The sequence below is a fragment of the Semicossyphus pulcher genome, unplaced genomic scaffold (genome assembly GCF_022749685.1).
Source record: "Semicossyphus pulcher isolate SPU_LCO1_2020_fin unplaced genomic scaffold, fSemPul1.0.p SCAF_20, whole genome shotgun sequence".
Lineage (NCBI taxonomy): Eukaryota > Metazoa > Chordata > Actinopteri > Labriformes > Labridae > Semicossyphus > Semicossyphus pulcher.
In genome coordinates this window covers 7,227,492-7,250,727 of record NW_027211694.1, presented here as the reverse complement: position 1 = coordinate 7,250,727, position 23,236 = coordinate 7,227,492, and the positions used below count along the sequence as shown (strand labels likewise).

Here is a 23,236-nt window from a genome sequence, read left to right as displayed (position 1 = left end):
TAGCATTTTAGCATGTCAACAACACATGCTAATAGGCACTAGACTGATGTTGACTACCATTAGTTTGACTGGCGTTTTGATCATTGGACAAAGTCAGATTTGGTTCTAATTGGCGCTAAATTAAAAGTTAATCTCTAACCTAATCTTATGGCAGTCCACCCAGTAGTTATCTATATATTCTATGGATTGCCAGCCACCACTACATGACTATAAACTCTCTTTATTTGATACAGGGCTGAGGATTTCTGGAAGTCTCTGAGCCATATTGTTTTCAACGATCCAGCTGACCTATTGAGGGCAATCACTCAATCTTATATCCCTCTAAAAATAGCTTAGCACAGGCAGTGACATCTCCATCAGAAGGGCTTAAAATAACAGGTTTTTATGCAGAAGCAGCTATCCCAAGTGAGAATGCATGATGACAATTCTTTTTCCTCGCGCTGGATCTTTCAAGCATCAGAGCCATTTTGTTCTCCGACTCCTGCAGCAACGTCTCCAGCGCTGTCAGACCCCCGGCAGCCCTGACCGGACCGAACAGTCCCCGCTCGCTCAGAGGCCCCACTCGACATCCTTTTTGAAGTGCTTATCACTATCTCGCCAGCAGCAGCGCTTCACCTCTCCTTCTCAATTACTCCCTCAAAAATGTGACTTCCTGTCAGGATTTCTTATTAAACTTTCTGGGACACTCTTCCTCCCTGAGTATATCTTGGCAAACAGAGCTATCATTTGAGGATTGCATAGATATATTCTAGACGCCGGGTGTGAACTTTGTGTGACTTCTTGGTACAGCAGATCTTCCACTGCGCTGAATTTGCATCTTTGCTCGGCCAAGTGCTATCTTTATTTGACACACAAGTATTCCAGAGCAGCATGGCTCCTTGGATAGCAATGACTGCCTGTCTGTTTGTCTGTTGGCTGGATGGTCCACCTGTTTGGTCTAGACTGAAAATATTCCATTAACTATTGGATGGATTGTTGTAAAATATAATACAGAAATTGCACATACATTCAGGTTCTCCAGAAGATGCAACTTTGGCGATCGAACTTTTAGTTCTAGGAACTTCTCTTCAAGGAACTAAAGGTGCTTTTCGACAGCAGGAACTTTCCTCAGGAACTAGGAACCTTTTGATGAACTTGTACGTTTCGACAGCAGGAACTAGGGTCAAAGTTTAGTTACGAGGTAATTGATTTACCTCCTGAAAAGTCCCTGCTCGGGGGGTAGTACGTTCCAAAGTTCAAGGAACTTTCAGGGCGGGGCCTGCATTGCTGATCGTTTCTGATTGGTCGAGTACTTGCATTGTTTTATTTCAACCGCCATGTTTAAAAGACTGCAGCTGCAAACTGTCACTTCCTGCTTCGAGATTGTTTATCACCGTGCTTTGAGATGCCTTGCTGAGCATTTATGCGGAAGAGGGCATCCAGCTGGAATTGGAAACGGTGACCCGCAACAAAAAAGTATTTCGTTGTATGGCCTTCATCTTCTTCTCACCGCCGCCTATTGGACTGGCGATGAAGTGGAGTTACTTTTATTGCTTCTCCATACCTCAAGGGCCCGATCAGACGGAGCGCGTTTTCGCAGCTGAGGGCGGCTTTCTTGTAGTTGTTGTCAGTGAGAAGGTCGCTTTTTGCGCGCTGCTTTTGCACTGCAGAGCGCATCATGTTTTTCCGCTCTGTGCACCTCATGTTTTTGAGGAAAAGCGCCCAACGTCATGGGCATTTTTTTATTATTGTCCAATTGGATGAACATCGAGGCGAGCCTTCTGTCAGTTTACAGTATAACGGCAGTGTGGTGCGCCTCACGTTTTACTGTCCGATCAGGACCTAAGTCCTCTTTCTCTTGTTGTAGTTTATTACGATACTTGTGGTGCTAATGTTTCTCTCTTCTTCCAGGTGTTGGAGTTGCCCTCCGGTAAGCTTCTCGCCACTCTGCTGGGACACACCAAGACCGTGCTGCACTGCAAGTTCAGCCATAACAGCCAGACGCTCATCACATCCTCTGAGGACACCACCATAAGGGTACTACTTTCCCCCCTCCCTCTCTGTGCTTTTTGCTTCTCTCTCTCTGCTTTGTTTCCCTGTTGTCTTTGCTCCCATTCATCACCGTCTCTTTCTTTTCGTGCCTAATTCACGGCATGCTCTTTCACCTCCTCGCCCGACCCTTTTTTATTCTCTTCTATTGATTATTCTCCTTCCCCATTCTTCACCTTGAGTAAAACTGCCTGCTCTGCTGAATCGCTCATCCATGCTGCGTTTCAGGCGCCTTCACCTTTCCCTACCTGTTACTCTCTACCAGCTTCTGTGTCCACCTCCTCCCCCCTCTTTCATCTCCTCTTCTTCCCTCTTCCCCTGCGATAGTTCTTTATCTCCCTCTCGCTCCTGTGTTGACCATGTGCCGCTCTCTGTGTTTATGTGTGTGTATTTCCAGCCGTTACGCTCTGTCAACCCCCCTCCGTTCATGCTCTGTTGCTCATTTCCCCTTTCCTCCCTCATCCTCACTCTCATCTCCTCCTCCGCCTCCTCCTCCTCCTTCTCCTTCTTCTCCATTCTCCGACAGACCTGTCCACTGCAGCACTTCCTTCTCTCTCCGACAACGCAGCACCTTGTTCCGTATTCATGCGGCTGCTGCCTGTGCCATCGCTATTCCCAAACCGTCTGCTGCTTACTCAAAAGCTATTCAGATTCATGCTGTTTGACATGTGCTCGCGAGGAAATGGGAGTTTGTATTTAGATGTTAATGCAGACAGGGAGCGAATGTAAAGAGACTTAATGACTCTGATGTTAGCTGGTGATTGATTATAACCTCTGGACCAATGACAGGTTCTATTTAGAAGAATAAAAAGGGCAACATGAGAGATGATTGATTCAATGACGCAGGATGATTCTGACGGTCCTATCCTCATCTTTGATCTCAGCTGAGGTCATTTATTTTCAAACACACTGCAGGTGTGCACATCCTGACAGATGCATTTGCTGATATAGAGAACACCTGAGTGGAAAAATAGACACAAAGAGCAGCATGAAATATATTATAACAGCAAACACAGCTACCGTGCTGGCGCCATTTGTCCCGGTCAAATGATGGCTACTGCGGCCTTTTACCAAAGACACTGCTTGCTATCATAATGCAAATTCATATCATCCTTGCCCCTTCTCATATGTCTTGTTATTGCATGGCTGTGTTAAGTACTTGATTCTGATTGGTTAATCACAGCCTTCCGAGGTCTGTTATTTCCGTTGCTATGAAGAACAGACCGTTGCTAAGAATTCGGGTCTAATCACACAATCCGGAGGACTAACTGTAATCACATCAATCCGCTCAAAAAAGTCGGGTAAATTTGACGTCGGTCTGTTTACAGAGGAAAAAAAGAAAAGAGACAAAACAGCGGAGCGAAAGAAATAAAGGTTAAATGATGCAAAAACTGTAGCAAGTAAAGAAACAGACTCTGACAGTGATGAGACAGAAAGACTCAATCTTCACTGTGTCTTACTTCACCATAAGTGGAAATGTTTCCATTTAATGTGGATAAAACAGCTAGCTTAGCTTATGTTAATGTGAGTAAAAACAGCTAGATTAGCTCATATTAATGTGAGTAAAAAAGCTAGCTTAGCTCATTTTGATGTTAGTAAAAACAGCTAGCTAAGATCATTTTGATCTTAGTGAAAACAGCTAGCTAAGCTCATATTAATGTGAGTAAAAACAGCTAGCTTAGCTAATTTTGATGTTAGTAAAAACAGCTATCTTAGCTCACATTAATGTGAGTAAAAACAGCTAGCTTAGCTCATTTTAATGTGAGTAAAAACAGCTAGCTTAGCTCATTTTAAGAAGGCTTCAGAGTTAACTGTTGCTATGGACACAGCTCTTACTGTGAGCGTAACAGACTATTTTTAAACAGAAAACAGAGATATAATCATTTTTAAATTAATAAAATAATTACCAAATCAATATTTGTTGTCAAATAAATGATTTTTATTTATTTGAATAAAAAGCCCCTAGCTGTTATTCTCATAGTCGTGTCCATTTCTCCTCCACTGATATATCTGGCCACAAAGGACACAATTATGAAAAATCCCGGGTTGAAAAATACCAGACTTTTCCTCCAGGAGCAGAGCTATAAAACTAGCTGTTATCATACCAAGTTAAATCCTATAATTAACCATATTTTAGATTCATTCCCAAACTCACACAAACATTTCTTATCCTTAAAAGCTAGCGAACTTTGACTTCTCAATTCCAGGACTGATTCGCACTATAAGCACGAAGCCCTGTCAGATTTTAATCCATGTCACATGCGTTATAAGTATAAGTGTTAGAGTGAATGAGGGTGCACATATGACCTGCCTATACAGCGGCTTCTCTGTGGCCAGCAGCGTGTTAGGGTTTCTGTTAGAATGCTGGGTAAGTCTGCCAAGAAAGTCGGCAGAATTGCATTCTCACAGAAAGTTTGTTTTACACTCTGAGTTCCTGAGGGTAGATATTGGAAAAAGCTTAAATAAAATCAATCAGTGGCTAAAAGGTTTTTGTCCCTGCTGCCCCCCTGAAGGTGTGGAGGTGGCAGTCGGGGGAGTTTAAAGTCCTGAGGGGTCACAAGGAGCAAGTCAGATGCTTCTCGCTGCTCTCCAACTCACCTGCAGACACCAGACTGCTGTCCTGGTCCTACGATGGCACTGTCAAGGTGAGGCTCTCAGACACACACACACACACACACACACACACACACACACACACACAGACTGAGAGTACAGTTTCCACCAGCATGAAATCAATAGAATAATGTCTCTTTCTCTTCTTCACTACAAGATGTGGGACATGGAGAGCGGAGAGATGCTGCGGGACATCGAGGCTCATCGGGGAGCCATCCTGTCCTGTCATGTCTCGCCAGACGGATGCCTCTTCGCCACCACCTCTGCTGACAAGACTGCTAAGGTTCAACACTTACACACACACACACACACATGGGATGAGACATCTCTGTTAGTGCTGCCAGTAACAGCATGACCTATTACTCATGAGTGTCTTCTCTCAACCTCCGTCTCAACTGGTTATTTACGGCACGTGCACACAGACGCGTTGTAACCGTTGATATCAAAGCCTAGCTAGTTCCTCTGGTCGGCCGGTGAGGGACCTTAGAGATTAGCGTGCAGCAGATGGCCCCGAGCCTGGTGAGTTAGCTGCAGGTCAGTCTGTCCTCCCACACCCACGTCCAGTCTGACCGGCTGGCCTGCCATCGACCCAGCTGCCTGTCTGGATGTAGTTTCTGCCAGGTCGACTTTTACCAACACCGCGGTGTCGACTTTGGGCTGACTTTGACTCGCTCAGCGGGCTGGGGACGTGGTTTTTAACCTTTTCTGGATGAAACTCTGAAATTATTGCTTTTCCTCGCACAGTACACTCTGAACCGCACTGGGACTGAAAAATCTTTGCAGGCTGTCTCCCTCTCAGTGTCCATGACAAAAGGCAGCCAAAGTTTTTCTATGCCACAAAATATCATTTAATAATTGCAATGTTTCGATCCGACTGTGTTGTGCTGTTGGGCATGGTGTTGTTTTATGTTGTTCAGGTTTCTATGTAGTGTAGGGACATAAAAGTAAATCTTATTGTATGTTATCTTATTTTATCCTTTTTGGGTGAATGTTAGAAACCAAATAGAAACTACACTCATGTTTGTGCACATTGCAAACCAATAGGCTTACAAGCACTCTGACAGCTGGCTTTCTCTTTGGGTTAAGATAGTATTTATTTATAACACCTTCTTCAGAAGAGGGTGTACAAATACCTTTACTCAAATGAGAACATCGTTATACTCCAGACGCTCACACCCTGAGGTCTGAACTAAGAGTATGATATCAAATGTTATCTGTAGAACAATTGAAAATACTTCTACATTAACATATTTTTTAACAACGTGAACACACATCTGTTAAATAAACCCACCGTCTATAGTCTGTCGACGATGTAGCCTCTGGGGATGTCGGTGAACATGTCGGCCGTGTCCGGTTTAGCCAGCGGTTAGCGATAAACGACTTCCAGCCCAGACTTCCTTTTCCGTGTGCTGCATTCTTTACAGTCCAGTTAGCAGCTTGAGAAGTGACCGTGTGTTCAGATCAAAAGTGAAGCAAATTTCGCCCCTCCAGACAATAACAGCAAAATAAATGCTGTCATTTCTTGGTTTATTAAATCCTTCAGAGCAGCACCCGTTCATCTGTTTGTGGTGACTCTCAGTTTCACTGTAAATAGTAAGTTACTAACCTGCTGCACTCTGGCTTACTTCAGCAGAATTAACCTGAAAAAGAAACCGATTTTCTTGTGATTTACTTTAATTAACAGGTCTTAATTTAGCAAAAATTTCAACATAATGATGCAGTGAAAAGTAAAAAAGAAGCTTTGTCAGGTCTGTCCTCAAGAGGAGAAGAAAACTACTTTTAAAATGGTCGTTTGTTGAACGGAGGTCAGATGATCATTTCTGATGCATTCGAGGAAGTTGGGAAATCTGAACACTGAACGGCTTTCGTGACACAGCGCCAAAGGAACTCATCTTAAGTGGAATTTTTTGATCTAGAGCAGATTGTTAGCTGTTAGCATGCAGATGTCTGTTTACAGAGATTAATCAGAAGCTACATCGTTGTCAGGTGACTGTCATTATAACAATCTGCCTGCTTTTGCTCTCGACACGGACCTGACCTGCTGATACGTGATAGCTCAATACCACTCAGACTACAAGCGTACTACAAACAGAAACCACAACACTTTCCGTTCTAAAAATCCACACCCCTGCCTACAGATTCTACATTTCTATGTAGAATCCTTAAATAGAGGTTAATCTTCCAGTAACTGTAGATTTTAACTGTGTTTTTTATGGGGATGTAGTTTGCTATATGGATTTCTATGTATTGTCTAAATGTCAGCCTTGTTGCTAAATGTATAAATAAGGGTGTTTCCATTTTTCAAACATTTACCTGACGATGATACAAATAGGATTGGACATTTTGGAGGCATACATGTTTTTTGTGGTGTGGTTTAAGCGTGCAAGTTGCCTTTTAAAAGCAGCTTCGTGTTTGGTATTAGATTTAAACTAATCAGTCCAATATTCAGCCATGGACGGCACCCACAGATCCTGAATGTCCAGTTCTAGAAACAATGAGAGTCAGTCCCTGCGGCATTTGTGAAAGCAGCTGATCCAGAACCACCGAGTTTCACACGGGAAATTTGGATTTGATGGACACTTACAGTAGAGAAACAGCCACTGGGTCGACAGCCAACCTGGCTTCCATCAATGGACGTTAGTGAGAGAGAATGTGTGTTTTATGGATTTGGCAAAGATGATAATTGAGGTGTGTGTGTGTGTGTGTTGTGGGCCTGGTAAGCAGCCAGTCACATAGTCGTTGCTCTCCAGACCGAGCAGAGGCTTTGGTAGCTAAAAACACACACAAACAGAAAGTCCCTGGTCGCCATCGACTGCAGGTCAAACCAAAAGGATCAGAAATGAGTGTTTTTGTTGAACACCACAAAAAGACGGCCTTTTTTTGTTCTATTTATTCCTGTTTCACCTTCTCTCTCTCCATCCCCTCCCTTTTTCTTACTTTCCCTACTGACCTTCACATGAATGGCACTTTCCGTGCAGACATAGTCAACTGGCTGCCAAATGAGGTGTCTAATTATGAGCTGTGTTATTTTGTGTGCGGCGCAGGATGTGACCGGGGTGATGGAGGAAACACGGAGGGAGGCAAGAGAAAGAAGGGAGGGATAAAAAAAGAGAACAATGGACGAGAGACAGAAAGTAAAGGAGGGAAAGCTAAACAAACAGAGGGAAAGAAAATCACAGAGAGCTCATTAACAGTTTCATCATCGTGGGGCAGCGTAGCTTTCCATTTGGACGATTATTTGTCCTATTAAGACCTATTAATAAATGATGACTGGTTTGAGCAACAGAAAAAATTATTACTAATATATAATTATTATTAACTGTTATACAATGGTACCAACTGATATGTTGATTTATATAATGTATTTCTTTTACACTCTTCACACAGAAACAGGATGCTTCTTCTAAATTAGTTACCCCTTTTTAAGTAAAGGCGTATTTTTGGCCACTTTTCACTGACATTTTCAGAATAAAGTCATAATATTTAAAAAATTATTATTAAAAAGTATTCTGAAAATATACTGTATTTGTATATTTCAGGAAAAATAAAATATACGATGAACGGGCCCTCTTTGAATTCAAACACTTCCTGTTTCATTCAACTAGAGGGCCCACCACTGCCGTGCCCCTTGTAATTTTGTCAACATTTTAATATCTTTTCATCATTAAGGTCTCCTCTGTACTCGGGCCAAGTATTTTCCTTGGAATAACAACGCATCACTCTGTGCTTGGGCCTTAATAATGGCTAATTTAACGGGGAAATTGTCAAGTAAATAGTCGCTTTATAAAAATATCACCGCCACAAATTCAGTTCTTATCACAAAACCTAATTTCAAAATAGTATTTTTAGAAATATATGTGTTCATTTTGTTGCTGAAGATCAGTACTTCTTTAATATGTGGTTGTTAAATATGGGGCTACTGATTAGACATGGTTAGCTTGTCACTTCCATTATATTGCATAGTTAACCAAATGTATCAGAAACATGCACATTTTTAGCGATAAACAAATCAGAATATTTACATTTAATTTTTTGACTGACATCACAACTGATGTAACAAATTCTTCTTCATGTATTATTTTCTCCTCCTAGCTGTGGCACTGCGAGTCCTGGCAGTGTGTCGGCACTCTGAGCGGCCACCAAGACTGCGTCCGAAGCTGCAGGTTCTCCTGGGACTGCCGACGCATCGCTACGGGTGACGACAACGGAGAGATACGGGTATGTGTTCACGACATTCAGCATTTTCTTCACCTTTTTGTGTTGTTATTATGAATTACTGACCTTGAAATTCAGACTCATTAGGCTCCTTCTGTTGTTCTGGTTTGTCCAAAATCACATCGACCACAGTGCCTAAAAGCTGAATGTTTAATGGCAAAGAGAGAAGTCGAATATGTTATCAGTTTAAAAGAAAATGAGGTAGTTAAGAGAAGAGTGAAGGTGTTAATGGAGGTCATTAAGAAGAAAGTACAGGTAAGGAAAGGCTCCAGATAGTCATATCAGTGTCTGCTAACACAAAACAGCATCATGTTATTACTGTGAGAAGTACAACACCTCAAATCATCTAATTTCCTGTGCAACAGAAAAAAATCCAATTACACCACCAGTCAACATTTATTCCAGGGATCACCCCCTAATTACACCTCATCACTCATTTAGATAAAGTGCTTACTAATGCATCATGATTGCTGCAGCGTGCTGAGGAGAGCTGAGATGAAAGGAAGTGGGCCGGGCTCCCTCTCAGATTTTTGGGTAGCGAGAGCTGGAGGAGGCGCAGGCTGTGTGAGAAGTTGTGATGAAGAGAGCAGGAAGAGGAGGAGATGTCTGACAGTGGGAGGTGAAGGAGAGGACTCGGGCTGCCAAATTGGATCCCCAAGGCTTTGGAAATCTTCACCGCTCGTACACAAAAACACACACATGCTCGGAAAGTAAATGTAAAGTCTGTGTGTGTGTTTGTGTGGTGGAGGAGAAAGTCACTTAGCGCTGCTCAGCCCGCAGCAGAACCAGCCGGTCAACAAGGGGTTAATGCCCTCTGGTGGCCTCTGAGCTACGCTGCTCCATTACCCAGAAATGGACGAATCCATCAGATCCAATTACATAAAGCACACTGAAATCTCACCCCTGTTTCTATGGCAACAAATGTGAGTCATTCTGCACAAAAGCATGCCAAGTGTTAAATATAGCCGTACGTGTGATGTGTCATTGTCAAATGGACGTGGCATGTGAACAGTTGCATAACAGCTGCAATCGACATAATGTGCCGCCCTAGTGATGATTGAATCATAAAGCATCTTTGCATTATATATGCGGTGCATTGTGGGTAATTTCTCCTTCCTAGATTCACTCTCTTTATTTGTGCAAATACTTTCCAGTTACTGTATTTTGGAGCTGAAAATTCATCTTGACCTTGAAAGAAGAGAGGTTTGACAAAACACAATATTACCTCTTGCAATGTCTGGCATCTTTCCTTGTTGTTTATCACTTACTTGTACTTAATGGTTGGTTTTAATATAAGTTATGGATGTCCCACTACAGCTCTGGAGCGTCAAGGACGGCTCTCTGCTGAAGATTTGTTCGCGGGACGGTAAAGACGCCATGGACTCTCTCCACGGAGGCTGGGTGACCGATCTGCACTTCTCTCCAGACAACTCTCTACTGGTCTCGATCGGCGGCTACATCAAGGTAGGTTAATGCACACTATACATTCAGACTTATATGCTCAAAGTCAACGCCGGTTGTGTGGACTCTCAGGGAAGTAGAAGACACAGTTTTGTTGGTAGAAAGTGAGTTCCAAATATTATAATCATTATGTATTTTATTCTGCATTTGGTGCCTTGGTTTGAGAATCAACCATCGAGAGATGATGTAAAATAAACAGAGGATAATTGGGTTACTACATGCAACATACATCTCCTGCCGGACCTGAACCAGAGACCAGGGTCTGTGGTTGGTGCTACAAAATCCCCCCTTTTTTCCCCTACATTTTTGCTGTGGAAATTAGCATTTTTTTGATAGGACAAATAAAGAGCAGGTCCCTGACCACGTTTGAACCAATGACGCGTCTCCATCTGCTCTCATTGTACGAAATTGAAGCCAAAATACCCCCCGTGACGGGCGCTGCCCTCTTGCGATGGTGACGTCATTTGGATGATCGGCGGGTGGAGCCACCATAGCCACTTCCACTAACCAAGATACACACTTAACTTACCGAAAAAAACAGCAATGATCCCGCACATCGGCGTATTTAACAGCAGAACAGATTCTTTGTGTTGGTCTGAAGCAGACGTTCAAAGATATGAAAAATTCAATGACTGTAGTGAGGCAACCAATTTGCCTCTAAACAATAATAGTATTAAATCTTTCATATCACGTTCATATTAAATAATGAAGTTCAAGTTAGGATGCATTTACTCCCAAAGAGGCGGTAGAGTTTGAAAAATGACCTTTTAATATACAACAGTTGCAAACCCTCCTGTGCAGTAGATACAACACAGACAGTTAGTTGGCACATAAATGCACTTGCCCTTCCGCCCACGCTTCAACTCAAGTGTAGATAATGTACACATAAATTCACTTCCACAGAGTTATGCTGCTTAATTCCTTCACCCTGCATGCCCTTGCTTTTTCAGCAATGTATCCTAGTGTACGTGAAAACGATACCAAAATGCCCCCAACGTGCACCATTGTTACTTCAACAAGATGAGCACTGCAGTGGTGCAGGTTTACATAAAAACACTCAATACCTGAGAGGATGATATCAATGCCTCCTTTTGACGTGACTGGAATATGTGTGTGTGTGTGTGTGTGTGTATTTTTTTATTGCCTTTACTTTTACAAGAGATGGGGTCACAGAGCGGGCAGTCTGTGCTCTTCTCTGATTGGCTATTTGCTGGGCAATGATGTAATCCTCGAGGGAGCACAGTTCTGATCGATGAGGCTTTATATCTCAGATTACTCCTGATACCGTGTGTGCGGTTGTGTCGTGTGCGCGAATATGTACACGCGCGCCTTTGTGTGTACCTTCTTGTGTGGGCCGACAGAGATGTTACTGTCGAACGCAGCGGTTGCTGCTGTTCAGGCTTTTTATAGACAGATGGTCAAAAACACATCATCACTTTGTCTACAGCAGTTCTCTGTTGACAAGATCATAAACCACAACGACAGCCCCAGATGTACTTTTTTTTTTTTTAACTATACACAGTTTGCTTTGCTTTTTTTATAACATTCAGTCATAGCTGTTAGACCTGTAATTATTTCTCATTGTCCACTCAGCACATGCAGCTTAATGGCCAGAATGAAAGCCCTGAGTGGGCCGTTACAAAGACAGATGAGGTGCTAAAATGAACACCAGACAGAGTAGCATGACATCATATGTGAGAATAGTGACCTAATGGTTTGAATTTACGGCCTTTCTGACAGAAGAGAGCCGAAGGTTGTGCTTGAATCAATATGAGGAAAACAAGCGGCTGAGGATCTAGATAATAGGGAAAGTCCTACAGTCTTATTATCGTGCTACTCCTGTCCGATAATAGGGATAACAGGGACAGAGGTAACACGATAATAATTCATTAGGGTATATTATATCTTGTTATAAATAAAGTTAATACCTTTAGCTGAGATCATAGACCAGGTTTACAGGAATAGTTAAGCATTTGGGGATTTACACTTATTTTGGGAGATGGATATCACAAAATAGATATGTAGCTTAGGATGATTAGCCTAGCTTAGCATAAAGACTGGGAGCTCTATACGCCTGCCAGAATATTTAAATGTCACTACATAACATATTGAATTTAGTTTGTTTTATGTGGACACAAACAGAAAAACAAAGTGTTAATTTTACCGAGAATAAACGGCTTTAACCACTTCTCGGCTGTTCGCAGTAACTTCCTTCCTTTATGCTAAGCTAAGTTAATAGCCTGCTGGCTCAAACCTCATAGTTTAGCATACAGAAATCAGACTGGGATCCGTCTTCATCGTCTAATTCCCGGCATCTTCATGCAGTGGACATTTGTAGGGGTGGGAATCGCAGAGCAACTCATGATACGTGATGCAGTGTTACGATACGATGTGCGATATGATGTGCGATACGATGTGCGATATGATGTGCGATGCGATGTGCGATACCATGTGCGATATGATGTGCGATACGATGCAAGATACGATGCAGGATACGATGCATGATACTCGTTATGATACGCATTACCATACATGATGCACTATGCAATATGATACACCTACAATACATGATACGATATGTGATACGATGTGCGATTCGATGTGCGATACGATGTGCGATATGATGTGCTACAAGACAAGATACACGATACATGATGCGATACGCAATGCAATACGTGATACGATACACGATACGATACGATATATTGCAAGACAATCATATAATGATACATCCTGATATCTGATTAACTTCTTCTTCGCCAATTAATTTCCGTTCATGTTTCCCTCACTCGTGTCATAAGCGCCACCATGAGGAGTCATGAAGTAGAGACGCTGTGAGTTAAAATCGCAGGGAAATCTGTTTAAAGCGTCATATATTTTTAAATCAAAATATCGATATTTGGCGTCAGCCTATTGATAATTTTTTTACGATATTTTGCTGTATCGATATTTTGTCCCACCCACCAGACATTTATCGTGACATGTATTTAGAAGTATCTTTGCTCTTTGAATCCTTTGATGTGCATGTTATCATGCTATTTATTACTTTTTTTCAGTAGCATTTACCCATTAAAATGAAAAACTGGAAACCAGATTGTTACAGCGACTGAAGTCCACTGATATAGATATTGATTTGCTTATTAGTAAACCCCACAGACAGGGCTCTGCTCCGCTCAAAGCATTAATGAAGCGTTAATCAGCCATCTTCATTTCCTTTTACATCATCACGACTCTCATAATTATTCTGGGGATCAGCTAACGGATCACTCCATTACTCCACTTCGCAGCCTTGTTCCTCTTCGTCAGCCAGACGTGTTGACTTGATGGATCAGTATGTGTATATGAGGAGCAGTGATGGATCATTAAGCCTGTCCTAAGGGGTGAACCCCTCCTGAGTCGCCAGCTTTGATTGATTAATCGAGCTGTGTGTCGGCCGGACAGCTCTGAGAGGCCATCCTGTCTGTCGCTGTAATTACCATGACAGAGTGTGTACCTCTTATGACAGATGAGCCTGAGCGTGAGGAGGTATGATAATAATCTGTCCATCTATTCTAATAATTACTGCCGAGGACTGTCACCGCCTTCGCCTGCTTTGAAAGTAACATTCAGACGCAGCAGTTTAAACAGATTTATTCGAAGGTAGATTGATATTTAAAACCTCCTCTCTCATACCTAAGCTGCTCCATTCTTTGAGTAGAAGACAGGGCAACTAAAGGGAATGGTATTTCCGTGTAAATATGAATAAAGGATACCAGTGTGGCCAAATAAAACATCGGCAGACATCTAAAAAACGAAAACAGGGAGCGTTGTAATTATATTTCTGTCAGTCTTGGAAAAAAGGCTTGGCAGTCGTCTGGACGTCGTCAGATGGGTATTTGGTTTGAATTTATCCTCAGCTGGTGTAACGGAGGATTTTCATTACTGAGGATCATGGGATTGTATTAAATGTGCGTTTGGATCATAGACTGACATTGAAGTCTGGCTGGAACACCACGAAAGCTCTAAACATGCTTAGTTTTACAACATTGTTCTTTCTTTTTAGAAAGAAGAGACTTCACAGCAAAGCTTGATGATACAAAGATAAATATAGCATCTTCATTATATGACTTCATATTCCTGCCCTTTCAGTTGCATGAAGACTAATAACTGAATAAAAACACTGCTGTTGTGCTTCTTCTTCCAAAAATACAACTTTTTTCCATCTTACAGTAACCTCTAATTGTCAAATATATAAATGACAATTATTCTGCTTTCCTTCCGACCTTTTGGAAAGCACCAAAATGCTTCTAGCTGCTACAAATCAATATTTTTTAATCCCCTCAACATTTGGAGCGTTTTAGTGTCTGTCAGCTCATTGTTTTAGTTTGACATCAAGCCATCAAGTCTGTTCGTTCCTCTCTCATCACCCTCATTGTTTGCCACTGCTCAAACAAAGTGAGCCTCTAGCTGGTACAATTAGTTTAGAATTTAGCAGCTTAAGAGTCAGATATTTCCTTCAGGAGCTGGTGGAGACCAAAACGGAGACAAAAGTAGAGTGAATATTTGCTTAACATTTGTCAGGATGCCACGAAGGGGCCAAAACACCCACTAACACAAGAGCTATGTTCAAAGGACGCTTTTGAAGAACAATTGGGTCAAAGCACAGCATCGAAGGCTGTCTCAATTTGAAGGCTCCGACAAAAGCGGCCTCCTCCCAAGATCTATTGTGCACAAATTCAAACGAGATGGCGGACTCTTACGCGGCCGAGGAACTTGAAACGTATTATCTTCAAAACAAAAGGTTAAGTTACGTGACATTAGTTATGTAAGCTAGTTCGTCAGCTAGCTACCTGTTGCTAGGCAACAGGAGCGGCGCTTTGTGATGCAAGGGTAAGAGCGGGAAGAGGTGGTGACCAGACCGTCTCATTTCAGTTCAGCCTTAGCGGTCTACGCCGGCTATAAATGACTAATCCTTTGTAGGCCGCGTCCTGCGAAGGATGCAGCCCCTGCACTGAAACACAGCTAATGAGAACAGCTTTAAAATGTTAAAAGTGATGTTTGATGTTTGTGTTTCAATGACGTTTTGAGGTATGTCATCGTCTCCAAAGGTTTGAGAGTTACTTTGTTTTATATTTTCATATGAATGAGCAATAACTTGAAGCTCATGGCTAAAGCACATTACAATTTGAAGACTTGAAAGTCCATGTTAAGGCTCATAAATACCAGCATGATAAGAGGATGTGAATTATGTGTTACCACACTAAGCATTGTTTCCGTAATAACTAGAGTTAATATTATTATGATCTAGATTCCCTGAAATTGTCTCCTCTTCCTGAAATACACACCATTCAGAAGACGTGCCGCAGTCGTCTTACACAAAAACTAACATTGTTTTGCTGTGACAGTGTCCCTGGAAGAGAATTGTTGGCAAAATAAATCAAAATAAGCAGAACGGAGCAGAGACGGCTCGTTTTTTTGTTCTCGTGAAGTGAGTCAGCGGAGGCTTTTTCAGCCTTCAGATCGGCTCTGATCGCAGCTCCAAACATCAGACGCCTTTCGTCAGAGCGCCTCAGTGTGCTGCCGCTGCTGCCGCACGGGATGATGTTGTTATTGGTCGGATGAGAGCAGAAGAAGTGACAGCGGGTGATGTCTCCCATGGTTCTCGTTCTGTTGATGGGTTGATATGATGCAATGTGAGGCTTGTAGCTACGTCGTTCAGTTTGTCTCCCCGTGCAGAGAGATGTTTCTCGCAAACCTTGCTTTAATCATCCCGCAAACTGCTTATTTTTTACTCTTTGTCTCTGCCTCTCCTTCAGTTTTATCCCTCCTGCCTCTCTCTGTATGGTCTACTGAATGGTGTGAGTGTAATTAAAAGCAGCGGGTTATTTTGTGGGGGTACATGTGCTTGTCCAATCCCCTGTTGTGTGTAGCTACCTGTGCAGAGTGTTTAATTAAAGCTTTCTTATGCTTCTTTCACTCTACAATAAAAAAACGAACAACATATGGGCTTGTATCGGTGCATTAGGTTGTAAAATTTCAAGCTTACATGCCTGCGAACAGAAAAGTGTGTCGTTCTGTGTGTGCGTGATGAAGTGGTGCCGTCCAGCCCCTCTGAGAGCGGCTGTTACATCCTACACTGACTCCCATCAGTCCTCCGTCCCTCTGCTCCGGGTCCTGCCAGGAAACGCTGTACCTGTCTCACACCTGGCCTTGACAGAGACACCACACACACACACACACAAAAACACACACACTCCAAACTGCCGATGACACAATCTGTCACAGTGCCACGATCCAGGAGGGAGGCGGCAGGTGTGAAAAGGCTCATCCTGACTGCACGAACACACACACACGCCCAGCGGCCCTGAATAATTCACACTGAGGCGTCGTGTTGCAGACAAAACAGGGAAGTTCTTCCTCTAAATATTGACACGTCTTTGTAATTGGGCCTATTTTTAAGTTGTCAACAGTTTCTAATATTCAAACGTGTGTTTACATGAAAGGCTTGTCCTCATTTAGCCTTAATCAATGCCTCTGGGTAGCTTCGTCTACTTCACTGACTCAGCTGTCAAAAGGCAGACTGAGGTGTCATCTCATCAGCAGGGACAGCAGATCTATTCTGGTAATCTGCCTATTTCAGGTTGATTTGTCTTAATAATGCATTCTTGTACTGCTATTGACTAAAAGTAAGGTCATTGTTAATGTGGATATTATCCACATAATCTCGGTGAGGGGGAAATTAAAGGTCTTAATTATTCACAACTCTGCATTAAAATCTCTCAAAACATCTAGACCACTGTTATAAAAATATACTATTAAATATGATAGTGTAGTGAGCAGCTTGTTACAGTGGAATGGAACCCTGACAGGTGGAGCACGCCTTCCTCCGCCATAACAACCTGCTCACTGTACATTATCCCGCTTATTACACGGCTATTTATATTCCCAAATCAATTATTTGACACAAAATATTGATTAACAATTGATTTTATACATTTAAAAATGATTATATTTAAATTTTCCACTGAAAAATAGTCCGTTACAGTCACAGTGAAAGCTGCGTCCATAGCAACGGTTAAATCTGTAGCCTTCTTACTGTGCGTTCACACCAAACGCAAAGCCAATATTCGCCTTGCTTTACCTGCGCGAGTTTGACCGCCGGATCAAAATTTGCGTTGAAATAACAGGCGAATATTCGGCCTTCCAGAATGGAGGAGAGGAAGCGGGGCTTATCTCCATGGTTACCAACGGCGTCAGGAGAATCTTGATGTTGATAGGGTTTCGCTATACCACGTGACACGAATTTGCCGAAGAAGAAAACATTTTTCAACTCACGTAATGCGATAATTCGAGTCTACTTGCATCATTGCATTGACTTTGTTTGTAATCTCACCGCCGATTCGCGTCTATTCGTGTTCGGTGTTAACGCACGGTTAAAGTGAGCTGCTTTCTTTTTTTCCCTCAAACAACAGACCAACGTCAAATTTACTAGACTTCTTTCGGCTTTTGGATTGATTATGATTACAGTTACAGTCCTCTGGATTGTGTTGTTAGAGCTGAATCCCTAGCAACAATCTATTCTTCATAGCAACAGTCTGTTATCGAGAAATAGCAGCCCTCGGAATGCTGTAATAAACCAATCAGAATCAAGTATTTAACACAGCCGTGTAATCATATATTTTATTAAATTGTGTAATTACATAATAGCAAATTAATCCAACATGTTCAAAAGTAGGAGAAAACCTTTCAATCCATCTGATCGCCTGTCTTCTGTAGAAAAAACAGATGAAAAATGAGAGTGAGGAATGACGTCGGCAAACTGTCAACGTTAGCTAACGTTACTTGTGGCTATTTTATTGAAAGGAAATGACATGAATGCATTACCTCCTCTATTAACATTATTTCTGCCTGAGTCACATCAGATGAATTTTTTTAACATTGAAGATTCCCATGATCCCATGCTGCTTGAAACCGTCATATAGCTTGGATGCATTATATTTATTTCTATTGTACCCTTTGCAGTTGAACACATACAGTAGGGCAGATAACAAAAGAAGGACCATAGCGCCTTTAATGCTCAAACAGAAGTGGTGTATTTGATTTAAAACAATATAAATATGCTGAAAACCGAGTTGTACATACAGTAGTTAGTGTTCAGTCTAGAAAAGAGCATGTCGACTGGAACAGGACTGTAGCAACACACAGTTTTCTTGTGTTGTTTTCTCTTCCTCACACACCAACGTGTTCACACACTGACATTTTTAGTCCGCACACACACACACACACACACGCTATCACACAGTGTTCCCCCAGATGGATGGGAGTGTTTTAGATGACAGTTGTCCCCTGCCACCGGCGTTGTCAGACATCACTTATCAGCCCGGCCTGTGATGGAGGAGAAAGAGAGAAACACAATTTCACCTTATCTCACCTCTTTAGACTCCCCTCGCTTTTATTCTCTACTTTTCTATCTCCCGATTCCCCCCCAGACCACAGACCTGCTCTTTGTGTGCGTCCCTCTTCTGCTATCTCTCTGTTTCACACCTTCATTTGTTTTATTTTTTTCTCACTGTTGTCATTTTCTTTGTTCGATTTGGTGACCTTTTTTAAAGCCACCCTCCCTTGCGAGGCTTTTTATCTTTCCCTCATGGCTTTTGCTCTAAAAACGATGCTTACTTTCAACAGTAGGTTAAAGTAAAGCCCTCTTTTAGGGTTGCTTTCACCCATCCGGTCTCGGCCTGTTTCCCTGCTGCTCTCTCAGCCCGAGCCATCATCGTAAAGCGCATCCTAATGAGGCCTCGGCGGCTAATGAGCTGTTACAGCCAGTCATCACTCTGCGTAACACTCAAAGTGAATCTGGGGAAAGAGGGCAGGGAGACGTGATGAAATGAAGGAGTGAAGGTTGCTCTGACCTTCCCTCGAGAGACATTTGATGGACGGAGAATCTGTCAGAGATTAAAAACAGTTGGTTCGCTGCGAGGACTGAGCGCGAGAGAGAGCGTGGAAAGAAAATGCAATCACCTCTCTGAGGGATTGATGGGGCATCAAGCAAGTCAAGATTCTTGTATAATTAGATCGACTAAGCCGTGAGTAAATGTGTCTCCAGACCTCGGTGATTTCTCTCAAGGCCATCAGTCCATCATTCTTCTCTCTCAGGCCGGAGTTATGTTGCCCTCAGCTGCCTCCGTCAGACCTCTGCTTTTGTTTCAGGATGATAGATATGACTGTGAGTTATTTTGGTTTGAAAACAGCAAAGCAGGAAATGTGTTGTTTAAGACTCCACAGTCAGTTTTTGCGATGTAGTGTAAGAACAAAGAACAGTGTTGTTCTGACTGTGTTAGCTAAGTTTGAAGGAAAAGGCTGCAAAGAGAAACACAGAATGACATACGAGACATTGCTTTGCCATCGTTTTTTTTCATGGATTGCATCGTTGAAAATAAGGACCCAACCTTCTTTCAGACTCTGATCAGAACAATTATGAACTCCTATAACGTTGCTGAAGTTCTGCCGATACGCCGATAATGATATATCTGTTATGGACCCGTATCGGACCGATAATATCAGCTGGCGGATGTATGTGCAGTGTTTCACACAGGTCTGTAATATACTTGTGGTGGTAGCCGTCCAAAAAGGAACCTGTACCTGTCGGAACCAAAATGGTCTATTTGGTCCATGCTTGAAAAATAACCACTGTTTGCGGGTCTTCAAATGCAACATGCGCGTGTGCGTGTCCCTCTCTGTTTCTTTGCAGAGCTTGTGCAACTTTCAGTCGGTGAAACCTCCTCACGATATCAGAACGAACAGGAAGGGGAGGGACTAGAGGGAGGGGAGAGTGCCCAGTGCCACTAGTTAATCGATTGTGTATGGCCTCGTTCTCTCGGATGGTTAAAAAAATAAAGCTAAATTCGGTCGCCAAATATACTTTGGCGGCAGTTAATATACTTGGGCGGCCCGCCTAAGTAAAGTCTATGTGTGGGAAAAATGTGTTGGGCTGTATTCAAAAGCTTGATTATGTCCCACAGTAGCAATTAGCTACTGATTTATTATCTTTGATTTATTAGCCCATGATTAAAACTTCTGTGTCCACCAATTTCTCAAACTTTTCCATGACTTTGCGCCCTGGTATGCTAAGTGTGGAGAAAACTTATTTTCTGGCTCTTTTTTTTTTTTACTCTTAACACAACTATTTCTGTCTCGACCTATTCCAGCTCTATAAATGTTCTCAAGGACAGTCTGTCTGGAGAGGTTCACCTTTATCTCCAAATTATACCAATACATGTCTCTCCCCTCCTCCATGAGAGCCATCTCTTTACTCGAGTGTAGCCGATAAACACTTGTAAATTCCCACATCGGTCAAAGAGCTTGTTGGGATTGAGTTCAGCCTGGTCCGTAGATCCTTGAAACAATTAAGGAAAAACTCCCCCAAAAGACCCCTCAACATGTTAAAGAAAGAAACCTCAGGAGGAGCAGCAGAGGAGAGAAAGGAACAGACATGCAATAGGCTCCGTATAAATAAGCTTTAAAGAGGGGGTATTATGCTGTTTCACATTTTAACTCATATATATAATGTTACAATGTTGGATGTCCAGACTAAACGTGGGTGAACTTTCAGATCTGTAGGTAAAAGTATGTTGGCGTAATCCCCAGGCTTCTCAGCTCAGTCTGCAGGCTGCTGTGAACGACAGGTTTCACACATTCTTTTCTACACACTGTACTTTGTGACATCACAAATGCTTCGGAGAGCTGGCCAATCAGAAAAAAGCGTGCTTGTAGGGGCGGGGTTTCTTAAAGCGACAGAGCTGACTGAGTTGCTTCAGGCTGAGGCTGTATTTTTTTTAACTGTAAATTATGCTAAGCTACTCCACAGGTATCACAGAGTGAAATAAGAAGCTTTAAATTAGCAGAATACCCCCCTTTTATGTAGTAGTAAAATGTTAAACGATATTAGGCAAATTTAGTATGCACAATGTCAAACAACTTTAGATGCTGCCAAAACTTGTAGGACTTAAGCCGTTTACCCACTGGTCAAAAAACCCGCTAACACGCGGCTTATTTGCTTAATGGGAAAGGCTACAATCGGCATTCAGACCCGGATCAAATGACTCTGCAGTAGACCCGGGTAATTATGGCCTCGGCTCTGATTGGAATTGATGGAAACACAAAACCTAATCTCCGCCCCCTTTCCGGCGTGATGCTATGCTCCGTCGGAAACTACTGCGACTCCTTGTCTCCGTCTCACCCGTCTCCGTCCAAGCAGCGCAAATTTGTCGGCGCCGAGTTTGATAAACAGACAATAAAGACCTAACCACCGTATCATCTTCACTATTTACTAACACTGTTTCGGGCGCGTTTGTGACATCAGACGGTGACTCAGCAGAAAAGAGACCAAAAGGAGTATGCTTCACTGGCAATGGGAAAAGAGACAATCGGCATCTATACGCAGGCCTTCCCGGGTCTGAAAAGCCCGCATGAATGTGCTAATTTTGGTGGAACAAAAGAGCAACAGGAATGTGTGTGATTCAGCTGTATATTCATCCAGCCAGAACAGAAATAGAACTTGAGACACTTACAATAAAAAGCCTCTATGCACACAAACAAATCAAGTCAGCAGCGAAATGCAACCTCACATATTTACAGTTTTACGTGGTTATAATTTATAAGTTCAAACTCCTCCTCTACATAAAGAAATGCCAGTTTCAGACTCTATATTTCCACTGTAAGTCTTTCATTCCTCCTGCTGTAACTATATGTCACAACACATGTGCAACCCTGCACTTCAACAGCACACTCGCCTTCAGACCCAAGTGGTCGAAGAAAAACGATGGCAGGCTTTTAAAAGTCCGCTTTACGCCATAACTGACACATTCTCTGACTGGAGTGGACTCGGCACAGTTCACCTTTCACTGCTGTGTCACAGTTTTACAGCGCGGCTGACTTTGAGGAGCGTATATACTGGAGTTTATACGCCGTCGGGGTTTAATGTTTGTGTGCGGAACAGGACAGGCCTGCAGGAGAGATCTGACACGCGGCTGGTGCTTTTGCAGAAAAGGAAAGTACTGCAGTGTCTGTTTTATTTTCTCTATTTTACGTCTCTTAATAGAGTGTATTTTTAGACTTTATAAATAGCTGTGTCAGTCTTTGGAGTTCGATGACTCTTCTTTTCTATTTTTGTTCTTTTTTAAGTTTCAGGGCTGCTTTGAAGCAAACTTTCTGGACACATCTTGTGTAGCCAAAAAGACCTCCCTATTGGATATAATTCCTGCTGCATGCTGGTTAACAGGCCACTCGCACCCTGTGGCTTTTCCTTATTTTTTTGCACCCCCACCTCCTTCACAAAGAGACAGAAATAACACATTTTGATGACTCCTGGATGCGTATGTAAATGAGAAAGTGGAACAGGCCACCATGCAGTTCTCAGGCGGCGTTCGCAGTCCTGATTTCATTCGACGCTTTTCCCTCCGTCATGCTGTTTCTGAAGTGAGCGTCCCGCAGTGCCGCGCCGGCGTAGCAGCAGACCTGCCGCTAAAAATATCTACAAACGCTCATAAGATGCAAAACAGCTCCTGAAAGTGCATTCATCTTTTTTTCTCTTAATCTATTGTTCTATTTTTTTGTCATCGTTTTCTCCTTTGCTTGTTCCAGCCTTACAAAAGAAAGTATTTTAACACGCACAGGTTCTTACTCTCTAATTAAATTAATCAGAGGAGATATATGTTCTATATGTTCTCTGCTTTTTCCTTCACACTCATTTCACATGAGACAAAGCGATAAACTTTGATAGATCTGTGCTTGGAACGACCGTGGCCTGGTTTCTGCGCTCTTGTTGTCAGGCTCGGGGTATAAACACGGGCTGGTGAAATATTTATCTGTCTCTGGGAGGCAGTTGTTTCCCCAGTGTTGCTCATTAAGCCGGGGTTAATTGTCTCTCTGGCTGGAGAAG

At 42.5% G+C, this 23,236-nt stretch overlaps 1 protein-coding gene across 1 annotated transcript in view; it reads left to right on the top strand.

Annotated features, from left to right (window-relative positions):
• apaf1 (apoptotic peptidase activating factor 1) overlaps positions 1-23,236 on the top strand; it is a 50,374-nt gene that overhangs the window by 12,655 nt on the left and 14,483 nt on the right. The window contains exons 22-26 of the mRNA XM_069670954.1: positions 1,891-2,016; positions 4,542-4,673; positions 4,799-4,924; positions 8,734-8,859; positions 10,174-10,320. Of these exons, the coding sequence (XP_069527055.1) occupies positions 1,891-2,016; positions 4,542-4,673; positions 4,799-4,924; positions 8,734-8,859; positions 10,174-10,320 (657 nt within the window). The remainder of the gene's footprint in view (positions 1-1,890; positions 2,017-4,541; positions 4,674-4,798; positions 4,925-8,733; positions 8,860-10,173; positions 10,321-23,236) is intronic.